Source organism: Bombina bombina, chromosome 1 (assembly GCF_027579735.1).
Source record: "Bombina bombina isolate aBomBom1 chromosome 1, aBomBom1.pri, whole genome shotgun sequence".
NCBI lineage: Eukaryota > Metazoa > Chordata > Amphibia > Anura > Bombinatoridae > Bombina > Bombina bombina.
In genome coordinates this window covers 1,355,097,709-1,355,118,674 of record NC_069499.1, presented here as the reverse complement: position 1 = coordinate 1,355,118,674, position 20,966 = coordinate 1,355,097,709, and the positions used below count along the sequence as shown (strand labels likewise).

At 37.2% G+C, this 20,966-nt stretch overlaps 1 protein-coding gene across 1 annotated transcript in view; it reads left to right on the top strand.

Annotated features, from left to right (window-relative positions):
• The window catches only part of TRIM46 (tripartite motif containing 46), a 53,665-nt gene that overhangs the window by 14,129 nt on the left and 18,570 nt on the right, over nucleotides 1-20,966 (top strand). The window contains exons 3-6 of the mRNA XM_053695437.1: nucleotides 7,047-7,390; nucleotides 7,594-7,737; nucleotides 9,212-9,307; nucleotides 18,353-18,606. Of these exons, the coding sequence (XP_053551412.1) occupies nucleotides 7,047-7,390; nucleotides 7,594-7,737; nucleotides 9,212-9,307; nucleotides 18,353-18,606 (838 nt within the window). The remainder of the gene's footprint in view (nucleotides 1-7,046; nucleotides 7,391-7,593; nucleotides 7,738-9,211; nucleotides 9,308-18,352; nucleotides 18,607-20,966) is intronic.

Here is a 20,966-nt window from a genome sequence, read left to right as displayed (position 1 = left end):
ATAAAACACCCCCTCACACATACATACACAGACTCACTCGCACATACATACACAAACTTACTTGCACATACAGTACATACACAAACTCACACATACACACATTCACATAGACACACATATACATACAACACCACACATACTCATACATACACTAACTCACACATGCATACACTAACTCACACATAACCACACACACATATAGACACACACATACCCACACACACATACATTCATATTTACGCACATACATACAGCACAGGTGTCCCAAAAAATGAATACAAATAATTTTATCTGCATTAATTTTCCTTTTTGAACAAGATTGTGTGGAGAGTTGAAAACATTTAACCAAACTACCGTAATTTGTAGAATAAGTGGAAGTCAATAGAAACCTCCTATTCCTTTCTGCTTAATTGCTTCACTGCTGTTATTTGGTTATTAATTGCAACTTACCTTTGTACTAGGGATCCCTCCTGCCCTCGTTTCCCTGTGCACAATACATTGTCAAATCTTGTCCCGAACCCGATAACCTCATGGGGGTCCCATGAGTCCCAGTGTAAGAATCATGGTTCTAGAGTACTTGATCATTTGTTATATTCTCAGATGGAGAGTTTTCATTCTCCTTGCTCCAAAATTCTCTATCATTCTACCTCTGATATCATGTTACCTTTCATCATAGTGCTCTCTGTATTTTATGGGTTTTCAAGTTGTTTTGTGTATAAAAAATGCTCTTATGAGCACTCTGTATTAATAAGATAGATGAAAAGATGTATAAATTGTAGTACCAATATTTGACCACATGATGTCACTAGTGTGCTCTTTTGTGCTACAGGTGAGAGAATAAAAGACACAAACCTGTGTTTAATCAAGTATACACGACTAAGGTCCTATTGTAGGCCTAAAACATTGTATTTTTTCCTATGGACCCAACTATGAGACAACAAAGGCCTTTTTTTTTTAATAAATTTGGAGGCTGGAATTGATGTTTGGAATTTTTGTAGCCTATAGAAATCTATGGGAAGAGGGATTTAGGTCTATATCTCACAGGGCGTAACCTAAATTTCCATATGCAAAGATGAGACACACACAAGTATAATGTATTGAATGCACACTGTAAAAAATAATGAAACTAGGCATAACAACTCATCAAAATGTGTATTAAAAGCCTGTAATAAAATACAAATTTATTAAGAAGTAAAATTCATTATGGTTGTAGGAACAGGGGCAGAACTACAGTGGTGCAGCAGGTGCAGTGACATCAGGGCCTGGGGTGTCCATAACAGCCAGTCTATACATAGGTGTGCACAGAATGTGTTCAATCCTAATGCAGGGGAGAATTTTATTAGTGCAGGTTGCAGGTCTATCTATCTATCTATCTATCTATCTATCTATCTATCTATCTATCTATCTATCTATCTGCAAAATAACTATATAGAGCAGCATATATATTATTAATATTGCTTACTTTTGGGGGGGCCCAAAAATGTTTTTGCACCAGTGCCCTCTGTTGAGTAGATTCGCTACTGTGTAAACAATAATGGAAGTTGTAATTAAAAGGCCATTATAGTGGAAATATGAAAATTCTGATTTCTTGGAGTATGCACTTTTTTCTCTATTTAATGTTCAACACAGAAACAACCATAACACAACGATCAATCGGTACTGTGCACTTAGTTGGTCAGCTGTTAACCTAGTGGACATAATGGCAGGAAGTATTTGTGTACACGGTACACCCAATCTCAGCGGGGTATGTAGGTTATTGTCTAGCTCGACGATATTAAAGTGCCTTTGAGTAGTGGGTGCACTGTTTATTTTTTTTTTGTCCAGCTAGAGGAAATAGGCTTGAAAATTGCTCAAGTAGACATAGGGTGTTTATCAAAAGTCAGATCATTCTTAGTTATGTAAAAATGAAAGTCCTGTAGATTTTAGGGCATGACATTTTAACACTATTGACCTTGCAATGTTATGTGTTTTACCCTCCCAAATGGGTTAAACACATAGTATCACCCAAGAGGGAACTGATGCTGACCTAATCAGCAGTGGTAGTCATACCACCCAGCTGCAAGACAACAGAGAACTGCTTGTCCCGAGAGGTAATTTAACTCTCTTTAATTTAACTCACTTTATGGAGGTTAAACACATAGAGGCCTACTTATCAAGCCGTCAACTATGCTGCATTCGCCGGCAGCAATACGCTCGTCTAACATCGCCTAATATTGCTGCCGCGGACCTGAATAGGCTCTCCATAGTTACCAAAAAAGCTGTCAAAAAGCCGCGCACCAAGTACGGGGTGATGAGCAGAGGACTGTTGTTAACTAACAGTCATCGATCTCACTGCTCTTCGGCTTTTTCACAGCTTTATTTGTATACTGTTACTAAACACCGCCACTATACTAAACTGTTTTACCCCATATATCACCGCTCCCGGACCCTGCCGCAACTAAATAAAGTTATTAACCCCTAAACCGCCGCTCCCGGAGCCCACCGCCACTCTAATAAACTTATTAACCCCTATTCCTCCACTCCCAGACCCCATGCCACCTACATTATACTTATTAACCCCTAATCTGCCGCCCCCTACACCGCCGCCACCTACATAAAGTTATTAACCCCTATCCTGCCGCTCCCGGAGCCCACCGCAACTAAATAAATGTATTAACCCCTAAACCACCAGCCCCTCACATCGCCATAAACTAAATTAACCTATTAACCCCTACACCTAACAGCCCGCTAACTTTATATTAAATATTAACTCATCCCTATCTTATAATAAATTTAAACTTACGTTTAGATTTAAATTAAACTATATTAAACTAATAATTAACCTACCCTAACTATTATAATAAAATTACATTAAACTATATTAAACTAATAATTATCCTACCCTAACTTTATAATAAAATTACATTAAACTATATTAAACTAATAATTAACCTACCCTAACTAGTATAATAAAATTACATTAAACTATATTAAACTAATAATTAACCTACCCTATTATAATACAATTACATTAAACTATATTAAACTAATAATCAACCTACCCTAACTATTATAATAAAATCACATTAAACTATATTAAACTAATAATTAACCTACCCTAACTATTATAATAAAATTACATTAAACTATCTTAAATTAATAATTCATCTAACCTAATTTTTATACTAAAATTACATAAAACTACAAATTAAAATAACTATATTATATATTTAAAAACCTAACCCTACTCAAATAATTTAAATCTACACTAAAAAATTACTAAGTTACCAAAAACTAACAACTAAGTTACAAAAAATAACAAACACTAAGTTACACAAAAAAATAAACACTAAGTTACAAAAAATAAAAAATAAATTATCAAATCTTTAAACTAATTACACCTAATCTAAGGGCCCTATGAAAATAAAAAAGCCCCCCACCCAAAAAAAACAAAAAAAACCTAGCCTACAATAAACTACAAATAGCCCTTAAAAGGGCCTTTTGCAGGTAATTGCCCCAAAGTAATCAGCTCTTTTACCTGTAAAAAAATACAAATACCCCCTCAACAGTAAAACCCACCACCCACATAACCAACCCCCCAAATAAAAAGCTAACTAAAAAAACCTAAGCTCCCCATTGCCCTGAAAAGGGCATTTGGATGGGCATTGCCCTTAAAAGGGCATTTAGCTCTATTGCAGCCCAAGTCCTAATCTAAAACTAAAACCCACCCAATAAACCCTTAAAAAATCCTAACACTAACTCCAGAAGAGTTACTTACAGTTTTGTGTATTTCGTGCAAGATAGTTTATTTAATTAATTTATTGATAGTGTAGTGTTAGGTTTAATTGTAACTTAGGTTAGGATTTATTTTACAGGTAATTTTGTAATTATTTTAACTAGGTAACTATTGAATAGTTATTAACTATTTAATAGCTATTGTACATGGTTAAAATAAATACAAAGTTGCCTGTAAAATAAATATTAATCCTAAAATAGCTACAATATAATTATTATTTATATTGTAGCTATATTAGGGTTTATTTTACAGGCAAGTATTTAGCTTTAAATAGGAAGACTTTATTTAATAAGAGTTAATTTATTTTGTTAGAATAAAATTATATTTAACTTAGGGGGGTGTTAGGGTTAGACTTAGCTTTAGGGGTTAATACATTTATTAGAGTATCGGCGAGGTCCGGTCGGCAGATTAGGGGTTTATACTTGAAGTTAGGTGTCGGCGATGTTAGGGAGGGCAGATTAGTGGTTAATACTATTTATTATAGTGTGAGGCGGGAGTGAGGCAGATTAGGGGTTAATACATTTATTATAGTAGCGGTGAGGTCCGGTCAGCAGATTAGGGGTTAATAATTGTAGGTAGCGGCGACGTTGGGGGGGCAGATTAGGGGGTAATAAATATTATGTAGGGGTCGGTGATGTTAGGGGCAGCAGATTAGGGGTACATAGGGATAATGTAGGTTGCGGCGGTGTGCATTCGGCAGATTAGGGGTTAAAAAAATTGAATAGAGTGGCAGCGATGTGGGGGGGGGCCTCGGTTTAGGGGTACATAGGTAGTTTATGGGTGTTAGTGTACTTTAGAGCACAGTAGTTAAGAGCTTTATGAACCGGCGTTAGCCCATAAAGCTCTTAACTCCTGACTTTTCTGCGGCTGGAGTCTTGTCGTTAGATTTCTAACGCTCACTTCAGCCAAGACTCTAAATACCAGCGTTAGAAAGATCCCATTGAAAAGATAGGATACGCAATTGACGTAAGGGGATCTGCGATATGGAAAAGTCGCGGCTGGAAAGTGAGCGTTAGACCCTTTCCTGGCTGACTCTAAATACCAGCGGGCGGCCAAAATCAGCGTTAGGACCCCCTAACGCTGGTTTTGACGGCTAACGCAGAACTCTAAATCTAGGCGTAAGTTTTCATGTGCACTAACCCGACATCGCATTAGACCGAAAGTACGAAACATGAAGTGCGTTGCATATTTTTTACATTCCTTTGTTGTTCACATAGAAAATAAATTAAACATATATTCCTAGATATATCTGATAATGTTAATGTAAAATAGATATCTATACCTACAGTATATATCTCTAGGAATAGTTATACAGGTATATGAATATATATATATATATATATATATATATATATATATATATATATATATATATATATATATATATATATATATATATGGAAATACTGTATGTATTTACAATGAAAATAACATGTTAATGTATAGAACATTGGAATGTTAAATATTTACAGTAAATTCACAGTAAAACACATGAAATATTATTATGGAATTATTATTAAAATTATTATTATTAAAAAAAATGTGCACCAAGCCCAACATAAATTAATTACACTAATGTATACACTATCTGATACAAAATATTTATATCTAAGTATTCCAGGTAGTTTTTACCTCAGTAAAGGGGGGTTAATGTTTCATCACATTGGATTTACATAATCAACAATTGCAAGATAACAAGACAATGCAATAGCAATTAGTCTGAACTTCAAATAAGTAGTAGATTTTTTTATAACAAATTTCAGTTATGCATATTTCCACTCCCCTTGTACCATGTGATAGCAATCAGCCAATCACAAATGCATATACGTATAGTCTGTGAATTCTTGCACATGCTCAATAGGATCTGGTGACTCAAAAATTGTAAATATAAAAGACTGTGCACATTTTTTTAATGGAAGTAAATTGAAAAGTTGTTTAAAATTACTGCTGTATCTGAATCATGAAAATTTAATTTAACCTGAGTGTCCCTTTAAGCAAAGAATCTCAGATTTAATTATTTTCACAATTATTTTCATAATATCTGGCAAGTATCTATACGGTTCTTGTATAAATAAAAGCATATCATCTGTGTATAATGATAAGTGATGGTAATTACTAGGCATGTGCATTCAAATCAGTCATGATGATCCGAATGTGGAAGAAGGCGGCTTGCGGCATTCGTCTATTTTTTGGATTTCTTTTTGTTAAAGTGCAACACAGTAAAATTTGTGCCAATCCAGATCGTAATGGATCGCACTTTCACAAAAAGAAATCCGTCTCAGAACAGAGCCGAGTGCTGTGAGCGGCCACTTTCATCTGCATTCAGATTATCACGAATGATCCGAATGCACATGCCTAAAGTTACCCCGATATTCAAAACGGACATGTTTGTCACAATTTGGTGGCTAATGGTAATGCATAATTTAATTACTATGTTTACATTGTACTTTCAATATGCTTTTTAAACTGCTAAGTTTGATGAGCTCTATACTGTAATATCTGTGTCTTTTCTTTGCGTACAGAAATGTAGACTACACAGCAAAATTTGCCTTTAGAGAATCCTGTGAAGTACTTCGTAGCACTGACTTATCTTTTTTACAGAATCTCTCCTGAGTGTAATTCTACGGCGGGTCTGGCCATTAATTAGAGTAGGTGATGTGAGTGCTGGGCCTGGCTGCTACACTTCCGTGACAGACAGTTAAATGCTGAAGAGAGACAGTATGCAGGATTATAGTTACGGCAGTATCAGCAGTAAAAGTAGGATACTAGGTGGATTGTAAGTAGCATGTAGATTCCCGGCAACACATGGGACCCCATTTATCAAAGTCTGGCGGACCTGATCCGACAGTGCAGATCAGGTCCGCCAGACCTCGCTGAATACGGCGAGCAATACGCTCGCCGTATTCAGCATTGCACCAGCAGCTCACAACAGCTGCTGGTGCAACGCCGCCCCCTGCAGACTCGCGGCCAATGGGCCGCCAGCAGGGGGTGTCAATCAACCCGATCGTACTCGATCGGGTTGATTTCCGTCGATGTCTGTCCGCCTGCTCTGAGCAGGCGGACAGGTTATGGAGCAGCGGTCTTTGCGCCCGCTGCTTCATAACTGCTGTTTATGGTGAGCCTGCAGGCTCGCCAGAAACACGGGGCATCAAGCTCCTCTGAAGCTTGATAAATATGCCCCATTGTGTTCTTACATTATAAATCACACAAATTCACACTAGGTTTGTACAAATCCTCAGGTTCTGTATCATCTCTTCTCTTGTTTCAGCAGGTTTTGGAACATACCCAGGCAGAAAACGTGGCCCTGCCCACACACAATCAGTGTTATTCCCATGTCCCACCTGTCAGCATGATGTGGACCTTGGGGAACGAGGTCTTGCTAATTTATTCCGAAACCTGACCCTTGAAAGAGTTGTGGAACGATATCGACAGACTGTGAACATCAGCACAGCCATTATGTGTCAGTTTTGCAAATCACCCCAGCAAGAGGCAACCAAGGGCTGCACAGAATGCCGGGCCAGCTTCTGTAATGAGTGTTTCAAACTCTACCATCCGTGGGGCACACAGAAAGCTCAGCATGAACCAACACCACCTACACTCAGCTTTAAACCCAAAGTGAGATTGACTTGTGTAGGGGCATGGGGATATAAAATGGAGAAGAGAGGGTGCTGCTTGCTAAGAGAAATAGTGTGACAGTACTGGATGAGTAGAGAGACACTGTGGTCTGAAGGAGAGAGAAAGTGCTGTCAGATATAAAGTATATTTAGAGCAAATTATAATTTTTCCCCCTTTCTGTACCTTTGTCTTGGACTCCATAGGGCCTGTCGTGTCCAGATCACAGGGAGGAGGTGCTCTTGTACTGTAAAACTTGTCAGCGGCTGGTGTGTCAGATCTGTAGAGTTCGTCGGACACACAGTGGCCACAAGATAACCCCAATCATCAGTGCATACCAGGCACTTAGGGTAAGAGGTCCTGTTGATGTTTACAATAAGCCATAGAAATGTATACATATTCTGTTGTGTCACATATTCTGTATTTACACAGTCTTAAAGGGACAGTCTACAATAGAATTTTATTGTTTTAAAAGATAGATAATCCCTTTATTACCCATAACCAAAACAGTTATATTAATATACTTTTTACCTCTGTGATTACCTTGTATCAAGCATCTTCTGACAGCCCCCTGATCATATGACGTTTTATTTATTATCTATTGACTTGCATTTAGTACTGTGTTGTGCTAAATCTTAAATAACTCCTCGGGCATGAACACAATGTTATCTATATAGCTCACATGAACTAGCATGAACTAGCAGTCTCCTGTTGTGAAACGCATGTGATAAGAGGCTCTCTTTAGTGGCTTAGAAACAGGCAGATATTTAGAGGTTTAAATGTTATAAAGTATATTAATATAACAATGTTGGTTGTGCAAAGCTGGGGAATGGATAGTAAAGGCGTTATCTATCTTTTTAAACAACAACGATTTTAGTGTAGACTGTCTCTTTAACTAGCATTGTCCAATATAATACCTGAGGGCCACAATGCGGCCCTAGAACACATTTATCTGGCCTTTATCCAAACAGAATGCTTTATTCATTTATTTATTTAAATAGGGAGATATTTTGTAAAACAGTAATGTTTGGGGCTAAAATGGAAGAGAATGTTAGAGCAGAAACCAAGACATAGAAGACAAAGGATACATACAATTGGAGATGAACCTGTTTGAGTGTCTGCACAATATCATTATAATGTTATTGTACCATATTTGAAGGAATAGTGTAAAATGTTATTTGAAGTTATTTATATATAATGTGCGAGCGGACATGATACAAAGTAGCATATCATGTCCGCTGCATATCGCTCCACATCGATAAATGCTGACAGCATACGCTGTCGGCATTTATCATTGCACCAGCAATTCTTGTGAACTGCTGGTGCAATGCCGCCCCCTACAGATTTGTGACCAATCGGCCGCTAGCAGGGGGTGTCAATCAACCCGATCGTATTCGATCGAGTTGATTTCTGCCCGCGGCCTCAGAGCAGGCGGACAAGTTAGGGAGCAGCGGTCTTTAGAATAGATATACAGGTATAGGTATATATATATATATAGGTATATATAGATGTATATAGAAATATGTATTTACAATAAAAAGTACATTATCCTGTAAGTGAAGGACATTTGAATGTGAAATATGCACAGTACATATACAGTAAAACACATAAATACATATGTAGATACATCTATTCTTTCAACTCGTAATATGCGTGATATTTCCGTCGTGGACAAAGAGTTGCAAAATACCGCTTATCGCTCGCACTCTGCACTTAGTGCTTCACTTGTAATCTAGCCCTTAATCATATATGTAGCTTGTTGCAGTGGCATGCCAGTTATTATGTGGAATGTATTTGTATTATTTAATGACTCTCCTTTTACAGGAAAAGCTGGGTAAGAGTATTGCATACATCTTGGGGAGCCAACATCTTGTGCAGAGTCAGATCAATGAGCTGGAGGAGTGTATGAGGCAGACTGAGGTGAGGTCACCACCACAAAATGACTCTCTCTTGAACTGAATTACATTTATTGGTCATGAACTGACAAGGACACAAAGCACTGATTAAGATATGCACTTACCAGTGCCAAAGCTTACAAGACCATGAATATCTGTCTAGATCATTCACACTGATTGCACAAAACACTCACTAAGGCCATACCTTACACATGTTCTAGGCCCTAACTGACCACACCAAGCATGGATAGGCACAGACAAAGGTTGTGGCGGACATTTTCCAAAGTATAGACCTTAGTGAAGGACACCAAGGTACATTTGAAATTAAAAACATTATTTTATAGTGCTTGGTGTTATTATACTGATGCAGATACCACAGATCCTATAACCAGCCCTCCTCTGGCTATACCTATGTGCCAGTGTCACTACTGTGTCATTATATAGCGCTGGGTGTTATTATACTGATGCAGATACCACTGATCCTATAACCAGCCCTCCTCTGGTTATACCTATGTGCCAGTGTCACTACTGTGTCATTATATAGAGCTGGGTGTTCTTATACTGATGCAGAGATACCACTGACCCTATAACCAGCTCTTGTCTGGCTATATGCATGTGCCAGTGTCACTACTGTATCTTTGTATAGTGCTGGGTGTTATTATACAGATGCAGATACACATCCAGTATTTCACTCAGGCTTTATTTATTCCATAACTTATTACCCATATTGCTAGCAGTCTCTTGACAAGCCACTAAGTTTATTCTTAATACATATTTTTTTTATTCCTATTATTTAATCAGAAAGATATACTAAGGTTGTGGCGGACACTGCAAGGGCTAGTCACAGACACAAGTGTTCGTGTACGGACACCTTGCCTATCCCTGACACCAAGGTCGTGCGTGTAAACAGTCATGTATTAGAATGTCATATATGACAATGTACAGGAAGTAATATTAGAAACAGAAAATCATTCCATAGATTAGTCAAGCTAATTTGATCTATAATGCTACATACAATTCTGAAGACTATGGGCTAGTTCTCAACTGAGACACATTTGATAGCAAAATGGTTACTATATAGTGACATTTATGTTATGGTCTAGACACAGTCAATTTCCTGTCAACAGTTACGTAGCTCACAATTAATACTGAAAGTAGAGTTGCCACCCGTCCCTTAAAATGCGGAATTGTCCCGTATTTAAAAAAACAAACAAATAATGCGTCCCATTTTGAATCAATACGGGACAGGGTTTGTCCTGTATTTTAGTAGTGATAAGTATGAGTCATGGAACTTGGAGGTGCTCTGGGGATCCGTGTTATTTAAGGCACAATATAGATAACTCCCACTTCTAACTTCAGGATCTGATGTAACTTCAGCCCTACTGACACACTCTATGGTAATTTTCCAGGAGCGCTCTGCATGTTGCCGCACTCGTTGGTTCCCAAGGGAAACAGACAATCTGCACTTTGCTGTCACGGCACTTGCAGCAACTCTATGGTGGTGTTCCTATAACTGTGCCCGTGCCCTGCTGTATCCCTATGTGCACTGTCTGTCAAGTGGTTGCTGCCTTTTTAAGATGCGCTTACTGCATATGGGGCATTCACGTGAGTCTAGTCTTGTGACTCGCGCACTCACACCGTTACTCTCACTCAGCACGAGCTCTGGGGCATTACGGAGTGAGTGGGTAAGTGTGGGGAGTATTAGTACTAAGCAGTATGTCAGGTACCACTTGTCATAACCATTTGTCTCTGCTTGTTACATCCAAGCACCTCTCTTCTCTGAAGTATCAGTACTGGAGTATTACATAACAGGTGGGAGTAGTATTTGGGGTAGTATAAGAAATAGTTCCCAACAATCCATGTTGCTATAAGTATTAATCTGTATTTCAGAGGCTTTTAGCACCGCCCCTAATTCTGGAGTATGGTTGTTGTGTTAGTATAGAAGTATTATTGTGTCAGGAATTAATTTTACTTGTGTCAGTACATCATGTTACTATAGGAATACTATTTGTGTAATGTTACTATAGGGGTATTATTTGTATCATTGTGTCAGGACATCATGTTACTATAGGAGTATTAGTTGTATGATTATGTCAGTACATCATGTTACTATAAGAGTACTATTTGTTTGATTGGGTCAGGACATCATGTTACTATATGGAGTATTAGTTGTATGATTGTGTCAGGACATCATGTTACTATAGGAGTATTAGTTGTATGATTATGTCAGTACATCATGTTACTATAGGAGTACTATTTGTTTGATTGTGTCAGGACATCATGTTACTATAGGAGTATTATGTATGATTGTGTCAGGACATCATGTTACTATAGGAGTATTAGTTGTATGATTGTGTCAGGACATCATGTTACTATAGGAGTATTAGTTGTATGATTGTGTCAGTACATCATGTTACTATAAGAGTACTATTTGTTTGATTGGGTCAGGACATCATGTTACTATATGGAGTATTAGTTGTATGATTGTGTCAGGACATCATGTTACTATATGGAGTATTAGTTGTATGATTTTGTCAGGACATCATGTTACTATATGTAGTATTAGTTGTATGATTGTGTCAGGACATCATGTTACTATAGGAGTACTATTTGTTTGATTGTGTCAGGATATCATGTTACTATATGGAGTATTAGTTGTATGATTGTGTCAGGACATCATGTTACTATAGGAGTATTAGTTGTATGATTGTGTCAGTACATCATGTTACTATAAGAGTACTATTTGTTTGATTGGGTCAGGACATCATGTTACTATATGGAGTATTAGTTGTATGATTGTGTCAGGACATCATGTTACTATATGGAGTATTAGTTGTATGATTTTGTCAGGACATCATGTTACTATATGTAGTATTAGTTGTATGATTGTGTCAGGACATCATGTTACTATATGAGTACTATTTGTTTGATTGTGTCAGGATATCATGTTACTATATGGAGTATTAGTTGTATGATTGTGTCAGGACATCATGTTACTATATGGAGTATTAGTTGTATGATTGTGTCAGGACATCATGTTACTATATGGAGTATTAGTTGTATGATTGTGTCAGGACATCATGTTACTATAGGAGAATTAGTTGTATGATTGTGTCAGGACATCATGTTACTATATGGAGTATTAGTTGTATGATTGTGTCAGGACATCATGTTACTATAGGAGTATTAGTTGTATGATTATGTCAGTACATCATGTTACTATAGGAGTACTATTTGTTTGATTGTGTCAGGACATCATGTTACTATAGGAGTATTATGTATGATTGTGTCAGGACATCATGTTACTATAGGAGTATTAGTTGTATGATTGTGTCAGGACATCATGTTACTATAGGAGTACTATTTATTTTTATTTTTTTAAAGAATTTTATTTTGATTTCAGGAATTAGAAATAACAGTGGGGGACTTGCAGGACTCCTTCGCAAACATCAAAATTCAATAAGGTTACGGACCATGTGGTCCAACAGGAAATATATAATATACAGAGTAACATAAGTCCAATTGATCACCACATGTGCAGGGTCAGATTAAATAGTCAGTTTGGTCAATGATGGGAGACCAGTAAATACTCAAATTAGTTGATGTATAGGAGGTACATGGTAGGAGAGGAAGGGGGGGTGTACATGGTTGGGGATGAGAGGGGATAAGGATTCCAACTGTCTAGAGGTAAAGTCCGTGAGACAGGGTGTGTGGGTTACCTATTAGGAAGTGGGTGGAGTATCTTGTGTCATGGCAGATGGGCTTCATGAGGTTTCGTATTTGTTTTTCCAGTCAGCCCATGTCATTTCGAACAGGTCAGATTTGTTTAAGTCGAGGTATATGGCCTTTTCCATATTGTATAGGAAAGCCATTGTATTTACAATTACTCCCCAATTAGGAGGGAGTTCCCTTTTCCAGGCTCTAGCTATGTTAGTTTTAATAGAAGTCAGCAAATACACGCCAAATGTGCTTTGGTGTATGGGTAAATTATGGAGGTCTAAATGTAGGAGGGCAAGGGCTGGGCCAGCGGGTACTCTAATTACAAAGTCAATAAGGGTACGAAGCCCCAATTCCCAAAGGTTTTTGATTTTGGGGCACTCCCACCAAATGTGTAGCATATTGCCCTGGAGGCCACAGTCCCTCCAGCAGAGGGGTGAAGTTCCAGGGTACATTTTAGACAATCGGGTGGGGACCAGGTACCAGTGAGAAATAACCTTGTAGTAATTTTCAAACATTGTAACACAGTGTAGGGTTTTTTTGTCAGAAGAAAGGCCTTTTGCCACGAGTCTGTAGAGATATGCGAATGTAGAAGAGTGTCCCACTTTGTGAGGTATGGGGCTAGTTTGGGTGGCAATGTTCCATCAAGCAAATTATAATGAACCGATAGTGGTTTAACAAGTCTGCGCCCACCGCGCCAGATGGACCCCCAAGGGGTGGGATGTCCAGAGGAGGAATGGAGGAAACCCCAGCTTTTTAAGAAGCTTTTGACCCCGAGTTCTTCAAAGAAGAGGATTGGAGGAATGTCTGTGTGTGGTTCCAAGTGCGCTAGGTCTATGAATCCGTCTGGTTGAGGGGCTGTCCGAGACTTGTCTAATCCCTAACAGGGCCCAGATATTAGGATGAGTTTCTGCCAGTCCCGTGAATAGGCCAGCTACCAAAGTGATAGAAGAGGGATGAGGGGCAATTAGTTGGCGGTGTCGAACCTTATCCCAGACAGACAAGCACTCTAGGATAATCATATTACTGATACCTAAAGTTCTGCGGGTGTGTGGCGGAGTCCAGATTAAATCTTTGAGAAGGACATTTGGGGGCAGAGAGGCCTGCTCAATCTCTCGCCATCTGTGGCTAGACTGGAGTACTCCCCATTGGGAGATATGCATGAGCCTAGCACCCTTGTAATATTTTACTACTAAAGGGGATGAATAGGGAACTGTAAGTTTTTGTGAGCAATTCGGGGAGTCTTACCCCGCCAAATGAACTTCATTATCTCACTCTGAAATTGTGACAAAAGGTGCATGGGAACTCGGATCGGGAGGCAGCGGAAGAGGTCGGTGAGTTTAGGGAGAAAGAACATTTTAAGGGAGGCAATGCGTCCCATCCAAGAAATAGACTTGTGATCCCATGTATTTTTTAGATTACGCAGTTCTGTTAGTAAGGGAAGATATTTGTCCTTTACCATTTGTGTAGCACTATTGGATATCTTCACTCCCAAATGAGGAGAACTATTTGTGTTATGCATCAAGACCTTTTAGGTGTATTAGTTGTATGATTGTGTCAGGACATCATGTTACTATAGGAATACTATCTGTATGATTGTGTCAGGACCTCATGTTACTATAGGGGTATTATTTGTATCATTGTGTCATGACCTCATGTTACTATAGGGGTATTATTTGTATAATTGTGTCAGGGCCTCATGTTACTATAGGAGTATTAGTTGTATGATTGTGTCAGGACATCCTGTTACTATAGGGGTATTATTTGTATAATTGTGTCAGGAACTCACGTTACTATAGAAGTATTAGTTGTATGATTGTGTCAGTATATCATGTTACTATAGGGGTATTATTTGTATATTTGTTTCAGGACATCATGTTACTATAGGAGTATTGTTTGGGTTATGTGTTAGGCGCTTGTGTTACTATATGAGTATTGATTGGGTCATGTGTCAGGCAGCCAATGGCTGTGTGGAATATGAGTAGGGTTGCCATTCTTTAAGGGGTTCTCATTGGGTAAGCTTTGCACGTCATCGGGCCTGTGGTCATCGTGGCCCTTATTTTTCTGTATTGAAGGTGGCAACCCTAACTGAAAGCCGTTAATTCTGCATGGCTGCTGCATAATAATAATAATTACTATATTTCACACTTGTGTGGTGAGGGGTACAGCATCTTATTGGTTGTACTGCCTATCTGTGCAAAGATTACAAAAAAAAGACTTAGACCAAGGGGCAGATGGCATCGCTTGTGAATGAACACTGGAGCAGATACTAAAAACTTTTTCTCTCTTAAAATTTGTTTAGAAAGAAGGCTTTAAAATATGGTGGTTGATACCAATCTTTCTGGAATGCTTGTTCAATATTAGCAAAATGGGACTAGGTGTTGTTTTTTTTAATCAAAATGATCACAATCTTTCCAAATCAAACACAGCCTTGGTTGATATACTACCCATGAAATTCCAACCTCCATTTCCCCATAAGAGCAATGTTAACAACCGATAATGATATCCAATCACAGAAAATTAGTTAATGGGGTTGTTGGATACAGTGGTGTTTTTGATAAGTGTTAAAAAATCTGAATGACATTTGTATACGACATGACCATGTTTTCCTTTCAATTTTTATTAATTTTTAATATTTTAAAATTATTGTATTTATTACTTTGTTAATATTCCAGTTTTTCATGTTTATCTTTTCATTAGTACATCTTGGAGGAGAGAATGGAGGGAGTGATATGATAGACAATATCATACATAAATAGACTAGACACTTTCTTAGATATAAAGTTTTACTGGGAAAATAGCAGACAAACTTTTCAAGTGACAGCAGAAAGATAAGCTTGCACTGTTTATAGAACATAAACTCTCCTAACCACTGGGATGGGTTTGAGGGAGCTATTGATTAGTCACACCTAGTAACATACCCCTCTCTTCGTACTAGTAGAATGGTAACCTGAGCCCCCCCCCCAGCTTATTCCTCTCCTTTTCATCCCCCCTCTTCTATCCCTCAGTTCCTTCTCCTACGTGCCTTCTTTCTTTCTCTATCCTTTATTCATTATAAAGTTTTCTTCCTTCCTTCCCTTACTTTTCAGTCTACTAGTCCATTTATAAAAGGGACGTTACCACGTGTATAGACCTCAAGTGTTAAATAAAAGACACAATGCCTCCCTACTCCTTGAATACAGCTAACAGTGGGCGCTACATAACATTCTGTAACACCATACCTACTGTACTCTTATCTAATGGAATGATTGGCAACAACAGTTTAATTCATTGTATTAGTTCATTTAGTTGAAATTGTTTTATTCATCTTTTTTTCATTTGTATGATTCGACAAATATGAGAAAAACAACATTGCCTAAGCATCAGCTGTCTTCGAACAAAGTGAAGGACTCTCTGTAATTGATCTTCTTAGATAATTATATTCTTAAAGGGTGAAATTTTACTTTGCAATGTCTTGTATGTCTTTATTTTACTTCAATAATTATTCAAAATAATATATTGAAGAAAAAAAAGAAAATATCATACATATTACCGGATTTAACGCATTTCAGAAACAATTTTTTTTTAATAAAAATACCAGAACAAGGGATAACAAACTGGTGATATATGAAAAAGCCTTCCACATATAGAACCAGATTACAAGTAGCGTGCTAACAGTTACACACAAGTGAAAAAGAGTTTATCGCGGGTGTTTGTGGGCGTCGTATTACAAGTTGAAAGTAAACGCGAACATGTGAGCGCAATCACAATTTACGCTAGAATGATTACCGCATCCTCAGAGCTCTGGTTAACTGTTTTGTGAAACAAAAAAGTTGCACAAAACACATGAAAAGTACAGTTACACTCATAATAACACTATCTAATACAAAATTAATAAAATTGAAATAAAATTGCACACAAAAGTTATAAGGGCTCAAAGATACAAGGTTTCAAAAGACAGGTAAACGGCTTTAACATAGCGATATATACATATACACGTCTAAAGATGTGTGTGTGTGTGTGTGTATATATATATATATATATATATATATGTTTATATGTGTGTACATATGTATTTATATATGTATTTAGAGACATATATACACATATAAACACATATGTAAACATATATATAAGTGTATTGGAGCCCTTTGCTGTCAAGTAGATGAAAACATGTAAATGCATATTTATGCAATATTAATATTTAATAAAGGTTTTAACTATGTATTTACTGTAAATATTTGATATTCCAATGTTCTGCACATAGGGGAATATGTTCTATGTATTTTTAAATAAATATTCCTATAAATATCTGTATATATCTATATATATGTAATATATATATAATCATGTATATATATATATATAGGTTTAAATATATATTGTACCAAAGTACCATCATATATATGTAGAAACATGTAGTTATGAATAAATGGAACATATTCTGTTATGTGAAGAACATTGGAATATGCACAATATCCTAAGTTCAGCTTTTTACGCGCATCTTGTTAGTGTGCGAGTGAAAACTTTTTACTTTCAACTTGTAATACTCATATAATACCGCTCCACTTGTAATATGGCCCGGGGGGGGGGTCACTAAAGAATGGCTAGTCTGGGTTATTCAAAAGTCTAAATTGATCATTATTTAATACTATGATTTAGGCAAGAATATGTATTTACTATGTGACCAAGCTAGTTTGTGTCTAGTGTGAGTCTTTCTATGTCTTAGCTAACCCGTCACTGACCCTGTACAGGACAAGGAACATCATAACCAGGCACATCATCGTATCTTCTACTAATCAAACACAGTATGGTGACACTAGTTGTAGTTGTAGCTTCAGTAGCCCCATAATAATTATTGGCATAATTAACCTTACACAAATCAAGGTGAAAATATATATGGTCACCAGAAAATACACTGAGCAAGAAAATATCTGCTCTCACATGTGCCAAATGATAACTTACCCATAAAAAGAATATTACTGACCAGACCAATTGATATTATGTCCTGAATGAGTTGATGTGCACTAGACATGAGCTTAGGAAACATATTTGGCTAGCAAGATCATCAAATATGTAACTAAACCCAGAGTTACAAACATTAAACAGGGTCACGTGACCTGCAATGATGGGTAGCAAAATGTTATTATTTCCTAGATTATCTGACTTACACTGACCAGACATAGACCAAGTTCAACACATGTTTACCTATGCACTCATTGACATAACCCTGTGTTCACCGAATTCATTGACTCTATGTTTCTATAGTAACATGACTGCTAAGTTACTAATAGGATAAAAAGGATAGTGTCATAGGGCCCCTCTCTGACTAGATATAAAGCTCATGATATTGTGCTAATTTTTCTCCCTGTAGGTCACTGGCACAAAGGCTCAGGAGGAAGTACAGCAACTCTTGGGGGCTCTGCGTGCCATGCTGGAGGATAAGCAGGCAGCACTGACCAGAGACGTAGTTGAGCGCCAGCGTGAGAAGCTTAACACCCTAGAGACGCAGGTGGGAGAGCGCCAAGCTCTCCTTGAGAGTTCTGGACTTGTATGCTATGCTCACGAGGTCATGAAAGAAACTGACCAGCCTTGCTTTGTTCTGGCTGCAAAACAGCTGCATGAGCGGTGAGTACTTTTACTAGTAGGGACGTGTGTAAAACGCTCATATAGACTGGACTATATACCATATTAACCAAGTACAGGTTATATTGTGTCTATACCCTAATCAAACTTCTTCCAAGTGTAGTCTACATGTATCATAATTACATGTCTCCTTAAATTGGACTGTGGCTCAGATGATCGAAAGCACTGCATTGTGACAATATATATTCAAAGGGATCCACCATGATGTTGTCTGAGCGGGCGCAATATTCCAAACTGTGTACATCTATATTAACAGGTGGCGATGCTGGTGATATATTCAAGCCATCATCGGTGTGATGTATAGTAAAGGATCCCTTTGGAATATATATAGTGTTTGCTTGTGACAGACCCCTCTGGGTTAAGGGTTAACTTTGTTCAGCTTTGAGAAGCTATTTTCTAAAGACAGGTTTCCTGGCAGCAGCTATTGTTTACTGTAATTAAGTTTAAGTGATAAGCTTTGAAATTGTGGTGGGGGATGGTTGGAGTTATTCAGTGGTAGATATTGTACCTATTATATAAATCAGAGAGGGTATAAAATATACCAGTACTTAGTAGTCACTTATAATAGTTGTGGTACACATCTAATGTGGATTCTTAGAGAGCAGAACTAAACAACTAGGAATACTAATTGTACAAAGAGATACACTTAGGATTATTTAGAAAAGAATGCCACAAAAAAATATATATTTCTTTAACTCCAATTGTTCATATAGCTGTGAGATTACTCTATTTGTTTAAAATGTTCCATAACATTCATACTTTAATACTTTATTATAGCAACTAGGAACAAACATTCACACAGAAGTAGCCTGAAAGAGTTAAAAACACTTAAACCCAGTTAAATTGGATTGATATAATAAGCAGTGCTATATGTATTCAACCTGATGCCCACAGCATAATTATAAAGGATAAGCTAAGCCCTTACAATCCGAGGGCTATTTTACTTTTAAGTAGTTATATTTTTTAAGGTAAATAGTAGGCACCAGGAATCAACAAATATATAGGTAGATGAAGATTCTGTTATTAACTGGGCAAGCAGTTAAAAAGCGACAGACAGGAGAGAGCTAGCTTCTCCTGCTGGACCCCTGACGCGCGTTTCACAGAACGCTTCCTCAGAGGGGGAAACGCGCGTCAGGGGTCCAGCAGGAGAAGCTAGCTCTCTCCTGTCTGTCGCTTTTTAACTGCTTGCCCAGTTAATAACAGAATCTTCATCTACCTATATATTTGTTGATTCCTGGTGCCTACTATTTACCTTAAAAAATATAACTACTTAAAAGTAAAATAGCCCTCGGATTGTAAGGGCTTAGCTTATCCTTTATAATTATGCTGTGGGCATCAGGTTGAATACATATAGCACTGCTTATTATATCAATCCAATTTAACTGGGTTTAAGTGTTTTTAACTCTTTCAGGCTACTTCTGTGTGAATGTTTGTTCCTAGTTGCTATAATAAAGTATTAAAGTATGAATGTTATGGAACATTTTAAACAAATAGAGTAATCTCACAGCTATATGAACAATTGGAGTTAAAGAAATATATATTTTTTTGTGGCATTCTTTTCTAAATAATCCTAAGTGTATCTCTTTGTACAATTAGTATTCCTAGTTGTTAAGTGATAAGCGTTCACATTGTTTAATCACCTCCAAAGTTCAGACTGCCAGGTGTGAAAAAGGACTCCATTGTTTTCTTGTGTTTAATTGCTTATCTGGTTAAGTAAGGTAATTCTATTGTATTCTGTAAAAGGGCGTCTTCCCTCTATCTAATCTCTTCCAACCCCCCCCCCCCCATCTGGTCTCCTGAGGGAGTTCTGCATAAATACTGGGCATATAGCCCTCAATAAAGACATTCTTCTGTTTTACTTTCAAAATGGAGCTTGGTCTCATGTTTGGGGGGAATTAGCTGGGTTGTGTGTTGCTGATCCCATATTTAGGACATCTTTCATCTGGTATTAACCTTTGGTATCCGGGTTATACCATAACATTGCTATTTTTTGTAATTTAGGGGGTGTTAGATTAGAGGTGTGAGGATTACGTGTAAGGTAGAATCAGTGTAGGAGTAGGAGTGGTTAGGTCTTTAGGTTAATAGTGTAGGTTGTGCTGGGGGTGCATAAGGGGTTAATAGTTTATTTTAATATAGAATTTATATACAATGTTAAAATGATATGCATTGTCATGTATAATGCATATTATTTTGAGTATTGCATCTAATTTAATATGTATTTCTTTTTTTGTTATTTCTATTATTTTAAGCATACATATATAATTTCAGATATATATTTATGTTTAAAATAAAAAACAATAAAAAATAACTACATTTTAAATTATATACAATGCTTAAAATAA